Source organism: Mustela nivalis (assembly GCF_964662115.1).
Source record: "Mustela nivalis genome assembly, chromosome: 10".
NCBI classification, from domain to species: domain Eukaryota; kingdom Metazoa; phylum Chordata; class Mammalia; order Carnivora; family Mustelidae; genus Mustela; species Mustela nivalis.
Window position 1 is genome coordinate 98991091 of NC_139029.1, and position 9889 is coordinate 99000979.

The following is a 9889-nucleotide window of genomic DNA, read 5'->3' on the forward strand; positions in this document are numbered from 1 at the left end:
TCACTCTGGTGGGGGGCTGGGCCCCCAGCGGCGAGGGCCGCCCTTCTCGGACGGTGATTGGACTTCCCTATGTAGACCCGGACTGGGATTGGTGCGAAGAGGCCAGAGCCTCCGGGCACCTTGGGCCGCGGTGTTGGGGAGGCGGCGGCCACCGAGAAGCCGGCGGGACTCGCAGCTCCCATGCCCGCCGTGTGCGGTCCGCGCAGGGCCGGTCGAGGGAAGGAGGAGTAGCGCCCCCCCCCACCTCATCACGCAGAGGCGGGGGAGGCGCTTGTCGCGTGTCGGGCGCGGGGCCAGTAGGGCGGGCGGCGGGAGGGGGGTGGTAGTGGAGGGAGTGAGAGGCGCGGGGGTCCGGGAATTGGCGGCGGCAAGACCAGCTCAAGACTAGACCTGGAAGCGCTTTCGGGGAGGAGGACTTGGGGGGCACCGGAGGGCGTGGGCGCGTCTGGTATGGGATGCCATGGAAAGGAGGGGGCCCTCCTAAGTAGATCTGCGGGTGGTTCCTTTGACGACTCCTCTTCTACCATTTTGCCCTGTGAATTGCCGAAGAGAGAGTCCCCATGGTCTCTGTTCAAATTCTGGGAACTTTCTCTTTGGGTGGGCTTAACCACCTACTACTTCATTATAGAGCTCTCCACCGCCTTTTCTGATACTGGGCACAAACGTGGGGATTATGTCAGAAAAGAGGAAGCCGCTGCTGGGTTTCCTAGGCAAACTCCCCAGGGGGACCGCATTGGGGAACTCAGGCAAGACTCACTGCCCTCTGTGCATGGGGCTTTTCAAAGCCCCCAGGCTCTTGCCTTGTTTGCACACAGTTTGCACCACGTGCCTGGAGCAGCTGGAACCCTTCTCAGTAGTGGACCTCAGAGGGGGAGACTCTGACACAAGCTCTGAGGGGTCAATATTCCAGGAACTCAAGCCACACAGTCTGCAGCCACAGATCGGCATCCTCTGTCCGGTATGTGATGCTCAGGTGGACCTGCCCATGGGTGGAGTGAAGGCTTTAACCATAGACCACCTGGCCATGAATGATGTGATGCTGGAGAGTCTTCATGGGGAAGGCCAGGGCCTGGTGTGTGACCTGTGCAGCGACAGAGAGGTGGAGAAGAGATGTCAGACCTGCAAAGCCAATCTCTGCCACTTCTGCTGCCAGGCTCATAGGTAAAGATGGGATACCCCTCCCCACCCCCCCCCCACCCCCCAGGTGTGGCTTAAGAGCAGAATACAAAGGTATCAAGCCAGAAATCCCCTGGTGAGCAGATGGGATGGAAAGCTCTCTCAAATGCCGTGTAAGGTCAGAGAGCAGTATATGCTGTCATAAATACTCTGGAATGGTAGTTAACTCCTGCAGTCTTACATAATACATCTCAGAATAATAGAAGCAAAGGTTTGCATAGTCCTTTTCAGTTTGCAAAGCACAGTTGCAATTTCCTTGGATCATCAATCGTTTGTATGGTGAATAATTGTAGTGGGTGCTGGATAAACAGAGAAGAATGCACAGCCCCTGGCCTTGATCACATTTGATGCCTTGCAACTCTTATAGAAAAGCAGGCGCTGTTTTCCCTCCCATTTATTATTTGGGGAAACTGAAGCTCAGCAAAATGTGATTTGCCAAGGCACCACAGCCAGTAAGTAGCATATAACAGAATCCAGTTTTTAAATCCAGGTCTTCTGACCATATTCTGTGCTCTTTCTAGTAATCCGTGCTGCCTTCCCAGTATAAGGGCTATTTGGCTGTACCCCATCACAGCCTTGCCTTGGACCCTAGAGTGACTCTGGAGCTTGGGAGGTGGACTTATCATCGGGGTGCAGATTTTTGTCTTTTATGGCATTTGGTGAACAGCTGGTCACATGAATCACTCTCTGTCCCTTCTCCACCCCCACCCCCATTCCAGGACATCAGATTATAAAATAGCCAAGATTTTAGGATTATCTTAAAATAGTTTTTGAATTCTGCCTTCCATTTGTTTTCTGGTCTCACCAACAGAACAAGTTAGTAATCTTCAGTCTTTCTATTTTTAACTTGTAATTATGACTGCCTTGCTACCAGCTACATGGCTGACCCTGTTTTCTCCATAGCCACTCTTCTGGTGCCAGAATAGTCATGCGAGCTTCGAGTTGCTATCATGCTACCGGGGCATCTTCCCACAGTCATCGGGTTTCCTGGGGATTCTCCTGAATCTCTAGAGGGTCACCGGAAAGGGGAATTAAAAGAGAACTGTGAAGACTGTGAAGACTGACCATTGATTTCAGTCTTTCTAATAATGCCAGTGACTTGGGGAAAATTCTAGCTGCTTTGGGTGATGCAGGCACTGGCCAAAGGAAATGCTTTACCAAAATCTCAAGTGAAAGTGGAGGGAGACTCTGTCGGGGCCAGCTGGACACTTTAATTGCTGGGTCTTCTTGCTGTGCCACGTGGCACAGTTTCTGTCTCTTGGTGCTGGGTTCCCACCATGCTCTCACCTCTAGCTTGCTGAAGGAGTAGGCCATGGCTCTTGTCTCAGCTTGCCAAATTAATGCTTCGGAGAAAGTTCCAGGCCATAGGCTTTAGTGTTGCAACCTTTGGCAAAGTCCTGTCCCAGGTCAGAGAGCCATAGTCTACTATCATTTTATTCAACATAATAGCCTTTTTTGAATAGGTGTTATTATTTCCTCCCCGCACAGATGAGGAGGAACTGGAATCAGAGGATTACATGGTTAAGTAAGGTGTCAGAGCAAGGGACTGAACTCTAATCTGTTTGACTTCCAAGCCATGCTCTGAAAACTGCCAGACTTGCCCAGCAGAACTGGCCCCTAATTGCCTGTCCCTGACTCTGTCCCTGACTCTGTCCCTAGGCGGCAGAAGAAAACAACTTACCATACGATGGTGGACCTAAAAGACTTGAAAGGTTACAGCAGGATCGGAAAGCCCATTTTGTGTCCTGCGCACCCCGCAGAGGAGCTGAGGCTGTTCTGTGAGCTCTGCGACCGGCCCGTGTGTCGGGACTGCGTGGTGGGGGAACACCGGGAGCACCCCTATGACTTCACGAGCAATGTTATCCACAAGCATGGGGACTCTGTGCGGGAACTCCTGAAAGGCACCCAGCCCCACGTGGAGGCGCTGGAGGAAGCCCTCCTACAGATCAAAGGGGTGAACACTGCCCTCCAGGAGCGGGTGGAGGCCGTGGCTGCCGACGTGCGAACGTTCTCTGAAGGCTACATCAAGGCCATCGAGGAGCACCGGGACAAGCTGCTGAAGCAGCTGGAAGACATACGGGTCCAGAAGGAGAACTCCCTGCAGCTGCAGAAAGCCCAGCTGGAGCAGCTGCTGGCAGACATGCGAACCGGCGTGGAGTTCACGGAGCACCTGCTGACCAGTGGCTCAGACTTGGAGATCCTCATCACCAAGGGGGTGGTAGTCGAACGGCTCACAAAGCTGAACAAAGTCGAATACAGTGTCCATCCTGGAGTAAACGATAAGATATGCTTCTCTCCTCAGCAGAAAGCAGGCCGGTGCCGTGGCTACGAAGTTTATGGGGCCATCAATACCAAAGAGGTCGATCCGAGCAAATGTGTCCTTCAAGGAGAAGGTAGGAAGGCATTTCCCGCTGGCCTGGAGAGGGCGGTGGGCGAGGACATGGTGTTTAAGGAGGTGTGGCTTTTTCAGCTGGGGCCCTCATCCAGCTAGGAAGAGTTTCCTACCAGCCAGTTTACAGAGGGCGAGACCATAGTAATTGAAAGGACAGTGACCCCCCCCCCTTCCTCGCCCTTTCTTTCTGTTTCGTTCGGGCCAGGGTACAGTTAGTATCCCATACAGCAGTGAGGCGTGACCCTTTTCCAGTTGAGCGAAGCAGTTACTAGCAAGGACCTCCAGGAGCATGCTGTTTCTTTTCTTTCTTTCTTTCTTTCTTTTCTTTTTTTTTTTAAAGATTTTTCTTTATTCAAGAGACAAGGATCACAAGTAGGCAGAGAGGCAGGCAGAGAGGGGGAAGCAGGCTCCCCGCAGTGCAGAGCGCCTGATGCAGGGCTCGATCCCAGGACCCCCAGACCGTGACCTGAGCCGAAGGCAGAGGCTCAACCCACTGAGCCACCCAGGCACCCCGAGCATGCTGTTTCTATCAGATGGTAGAACAGAGACAGTGCCCAAAGACGGTAACAGGATAGGCCGGGGTGAAGTCCTGCCTGCCTACAGAGGAGCATGGCAGGGCCGCAGGGGGCTTAGATCATTCCAAAGAGTTTCAGAGGAATGAGGAAGACAAGGTTGGAGCATACTTTCATCTGTGCCCTTCTTGGTTTATGTAAGCCACATCTTGACATTTGAAAGATTATGGTAGGCATTTCATTTGGTAGAGGGAGAAATAATTTCCTTTGACTCTCCTGTCCCGAAAGAACCCTTCTGTTCCTAAAAGCAGTTATTCAAACACAGATATGACGGAGATCAGTCCTGATGGGCAGACTGGACCATGGATGCAGCCTGACTCTGGCACGGGAATTCTTAACCTTTTGGAGGTCTTAGGTCCCTGGGAGAGATCATTCTCTAAGATCATCCACTAATTTGGGCACCCCGCTTCAGGAGATTCTTTGACCCCTTATAAGCCTCTGCAGAGACCACATGGTAGTTTATGAGCCCCTCGTTAAGAAGCTCTGTTGCAACTGCTGGGCCGGAAGCTGCACCTAGTGACTATTTTCCCAGCAGCTTGGCCCAAGTGCTGAAGAGGCCAAGCCGATCAGCTGTACCCCCCGACCAATTCAAGCATGATCTGCAGCTCGGACGGGATAGCTTTGGGCTTACAAGCTTCCCTCACAGGGTCTAGAGGTTTTCTGCTCTGACTACAGAGGACCATCCCAAGTCTTTTCAAAGCTCCCTTAGGGCTGCAGTTAAGGTTCAGGATCCTGGGTGATCCAAGAGCAGCAACTGGCTGAGAGACAACCAGGCTTGCCAGGAGGGACTCCCAAGAGGTATGCTCTGGGGGCCGGAGCGGGAAGGGAAAAGAAAGGGAGCAGGGTGATTACGATAAACAGGAAGCAGGACCTTTTGTTCTAAAGAGAAGAAGGAAGATGGTGTCTGCTCCGCAGAGGCAGGCACCCCGTCTGGCCTTTCAGGTGAGGACTGAGTGTTTGATCTTCCGCAGATCTCCACCGAGCCCGGGAGAAACAGACAGCCTCTTTCACTCTGCTGTGTAAGGATGCAGCTGGAGAGAGCATGGGTCGGGGAGGAGACAGCGTGCAAGTCGCGGTCATCCCTAAAGATAAGAAAGAAAGGTGTGTATTACACAGCCAGGTGTCAAGGGTAATAAGCAGTGACGAAACTGGACACTTAAGGCCCCTTTGTAGTTGGGGAGGTGTGCCTGCAGTAGTTACATCCAACTCCCCCTTCCGTGCCCCCCAGATGCTATTAAAATATGTGATATGATCAGGTGGAGCAGACGTGTTTTCTTCTGCGGGTTTTATGCCAGTGCTCCACTCTCTCCCAAAAGTCTGCTCCCTGAAAAATACTCTTATGTTGGACCCAACGGGCCCCTTCTCAAAGTTCAGCCCCTCTCTGCTACTCCATTGGGCTGGGAGTATATGCGTGTGTCTCCTGGAATCAGAGGAGGGAGGAAAGCAGGAGGGAGTCCAGCAAGTCCATTAAAGAGAACACAGTGATGCTTTCATGGAATTCCTCTGTACATCAGATTAAAGCAGCATTTATATTGCTTCCTTCCTGTTGTGAAACTAGTTTTTGAGACCAGTGGAAGGGGCGTCCTGTTTGGGGGACATTTCAGATGAATGTGGGGCAGAATGGTGTAGGGCTCGCACCTCAAGTGGCAGGCGGCTGCAGCAGGCCTGTGAGAGTGAGTGGTTTTTTGAACCCCATCTGCATTCAGTCCGGTCAGAGCGCTGGTGCGAGATAACAAGGACGGGACATACTACGTCTCCTATACCCCCAAGGAGCCCGGTGTCTATACCGTGGTGGTCTGCATCAAGGAGCAGCATGTGCAGGTGAGTAGGACCTATGCCTGGCCCTGGCCTCCTTTCTCCCTGCTTCCTCTGGCTTCTGTCATCTCAGGTTGTGGAGACATGACTTGGGGGATCAGCTGTGTGGAGAGATTGCATGGGATCCTCTTTCTTCCTTCTCTTCACTTGAGAAATGACGCAGATTTTGCTGGTGACCGTAAGAACTCTGTGCCTATTCCTCCTCCTGGCTGTTGAGCTTGTATTTTGTCATTCTTCCCGTTGGAAAATTCTTTTTTTTTTTTTTAACAATTTTTTTTTTAAGATTTTATTTATTTATTTGACAGAGAGATTACAAGTAGGCAGAGAGGCAGGCAGAGAGAGAGGAAGGGAAGCAGGCTCCCTGCTGAGCAGAGAGCCCGATGTGGGACTCGATCCCAGGACCCTGAGATCATGACCTGAGCCGAAGGCAGAGGCTTAACCCACTGAGCCACCCAGGCCCCCCCGGTTGGAAAATTCTTAATTTGGGAGATACCTTCATCCCAGGGGGCATTCTGCCAGGGGACAAGCATACACATTCAAGTGATATCCTTTAGCTCAGGATTGTTCAGACTGTAACCAGACAGACTGGAACGTACTGGAACACAACTGTGGAAACTTGTGCCCTCTTCCCTCAACTGACCAGTCGTCTCTCTGCATGACCATCTACCCTCGTAACTCTTTCGCCTATTTCCGTATGTGCTCGGCTCTTACCACCTCCTCAGACAAGGATGACACTTTCTGGTCTAGAGATTGTGAATTTTTTAAAATTGGGCCATACTCAGCAGGTCCAACAGAATCCCTAGTACTCATAGGTTTTCCCCAACCGGAAAGCAGCACTGACAGGGACGATGAAATATCATAGTGTCATGACGTGTTGGGCTTGTGGTGTGTGCAGGAAGGGCGGGGAAGACTCCTGTGCAGCAGCCATTGCCGCCCATCTAACTACATTGGCCGGAGTGGGCTACTTGCCTCTGCCTACATTCTTAAGCCTTTGTTCCAGGCTGTTCAGGCCTAGGGATCATTATGCAGTTGGACTAAGGAACAAACGTGCTGAGGTACACAGTCCCTATAGAGCAAAACCAGAACTTGAACCCATTTCCTTGAACTCCAAGGTGTTTTTAAAATGGATCGTAAATTCTTGAAAGGAGGAGAGATGGAACACTTGAAAGGCTTCTGAGGTACCAGATTCTGAGTTTTGTGCTTCTGCAGACAGCATGCTTTTCAGCCAGGGAAAGGCCTATGAGCTCCCTTCTTAGCTACTGATTGTCTAACACAGGACAGAAAGTGGAGAATGGAAGTTGTCCTGGAAGGAGAGGGGCAGGTGGGAGAGTTTTGAGTTTGAGGATTATTGAGCTCTTCACCTTTCTGCCTGTGTCCTCACAGAATGAGACTAGGTGGATGGGGAACAAATGTCCAGGATGGACGGGAGGGAGGAAGGGAGTGAGGCTCAGTGTGTGAGAGGAGCAGGTGTGTGACAAGGCATTGGAGAGAGGATCATGGGAACGGCGTAGCCTTGTGGTTGTGGCATTCTACTAACGAGCCCCAAGACTCCCCTAGAATGGAGAAGATGGTGACACCAGTGACACAAAACACAGCTTTTTGGGCACCTGGGTGGCTCAGGTGGTTGAGCGACTGCCTTCGGCTCAGGTCATGATCCCGGACATCCAGGAGCAAGTCCTGCATCGGGCTCCCAGCTCCTTGGAGAGTCTGCTTCTCCCTCCGACCTTCTCCTCTCTCCTGCTCTCTCTCACTCCACTCTCAAATAAATAAATAAAATCTTTAAAAAAAAAAAAAACATAGCTTTTTTAAAAATTTATAAATTATATTTATTTGTATGGGCTTATTCATGTATCAGGTGGGCTCCATGCTAGAGGGGCCGCACAGAGCCCTTGGCTCTCATGCCTTTGTACATGGCGTCACACAGCTTAAGCACCCAGCCAGTCACTGGTCCCTCATCGGTTTCCCTCCTGCTGTCCTCAACTCTCCAGGGCCAGGCCCTGTGACTGACCCTGCATTTAAGCAAATGGATGCTCAGCACATCCCTGTTGACTCGTGCTGTTCTTTGCTCTTGGCCTCAACTTTGAAGGGCTCACCGTTCACCGTGACCGTGAGGAAAAGGCACCGTCCACACCCGGGTGTGTTTCATTGCTGCACGTTCTGCTCCAGCGGAGGCCAGAAGACAGCTCGCTGTGCCTGTGGAGGCACCATGCCAGGTGAGGAGGAACACTCTCGAAAGTCTCACGGCGGTGCGGGGTCAACTACCACACAGCCACTGGGTTTAGGAGACTCAAACTTAGGCTCTCTTGCTAGGAATATAATCCATGCATATCAATACACCACAGTTCTAAAAGTTCGCTTAAAGCTTCTCTGTTCTGAAAAGTGAAATAATAAGCTTTAAAGTTCTGAGTTCTTGCGGTTCTGATCTAGTTCACCAGTCTTAGGAGCCCTGTGCTTCTCCCCGGGATGTTCGATTTCCATCTATACCCTTTCCAACAGCCTGGCAGTGTAAAAAAAAATCTAAACCCACTCTGCTTAGAAATGCCAAGCAAGTCAAGGATGGGAAAGTGGGTGATTACATCATTTGACCAGGTCTGGCTCTTTTCTTAGGGGAAGGAGGGTCAACTCAGGCAAGAGACCTTTTTTTTTTTTTTTAATTTTTTTTTTTTAATGATTTTATTTGTTTATTTGACAAACACAGTGAGAGAGGGAACACAAGCAGGGGGAGTGGGAGAGGGAGAAGCAAGCTTCCCGCTGAGAGGGAGCCCAACTTGAGGCTCGATCCCAGGACCCTGAGATCATGACCTGAGCTGAAGGCAGACCCTTAATGACTGAGCCACCCAGGCGCCCCTCTAATTTTTTGTGTAGCCCAACACAGGGCTTGAACTCAGGACCCTGAGATCAAGACCTGAGCTAAGATCAAGAGTTGGATGCTTAACCGACTGAGCCACTGAGGCGCCCCCCTAATTATTTTTTAAATAGTATCCTATTGTGTCCTTACTTTTGTTGTGGGCCTTAAGATAGGCTCATGCACCCTTTTGCATAAACACTTTAGGAACTATCTTCTTTATTTCAGCCACTCTTCCCATGTCTTTCATTTCAATTACTTTACAGCTAAACCGGTTCATCTCGAGTTAGCAGAATGTTAAAACTATGCTCTCAGAACTTCAGCAAACCTTAATTGATGCGCTATCTTCAGTCCTCAGAAGGCCTCCTCCTAGACAAGGCGCCAGACAGCTTGTTTCTCTTGCCGAGTTTTTATTACATGTTTTCACACCCATGAGTCCATGTGTTGCCAGAAACGTTAAGTTTCCACGGAAAACTGCTGGACTTTATTCTTAATGGTTGTCTTCTGTCTCCTCTTGGTACGGCACAGGTGGGTACCTAGGCTGCGGCCACGGACACAAAGGCCACCCAGGGCGCCCGCACTGGTCATGCTGTGGGAAGTTTGCCGAGAAGTCAGAATGCACGTGGATGGGTGGGCAGAACGCACCGAGGAGTCTACTCAGGACCGTGGCACTCTGACGCCTTCCTGAGCACATGGTCGACCCGTTAGCTGCAGTCAGCACAACTTACAATTACCAGAGGACCCCAGACCTTGATTAATTCTGAAGAAACGGATAGAATTAAAAACAAAGTGCCTTATCTTACACTCTCGAGTTCCAGTCCTTTCTTGTGAGTCACTCGCTGATGGTATGTACGGACGGTTGAGCACCAGAGACCACGCTTCTCTGTTCGTGATGGTCGGCAGTGTTCATTCTACACCGAGGCCCCTTCTCTCGCGCAGGAATGGAGCACTCTATCCTGTTGGAATTTTGCGATCATGCAGGGCGTCTAGTTCCTAACTTTTAGATATGTAACTCGTTTATTTCTCCCAGAGCCACATGTTTCCTGTTTCCCTCAAAGAATTAAGACTGCCTTTCATTGTATCTACTTT

General features: G+C 50.9%; 1 protein-coding gene across 1 annotated transcript; it reads left to right on the top strand.

The window, feature by feature from the left end:
* The first annotated feature begins 76 nt into the window (after window positions 1–76).
* TRIM45 (tripartite motif containing 45) lies at window positions 77–9604 on the top strand. The gene is made up of 6 exons (XM_082688027.1): window positions 77–1161; window positions 2836–3569; window positions 5112–5241; window positions 5847–5961; window positions 8042–8168; window positions 9329–9604. Exons 1-6 carry the CDS (start codon window positions 674–676, stop codon window positions 9475–9477), a joined length of 1743 nt encoding a protein of 580 aa, XP_082544153.1. The 5' UTR covers window positions 77–673; the 3' UTR covers window positions 9478–9604.
* Window positions 9605–9889: the final 285 nt, after the last annotated feature.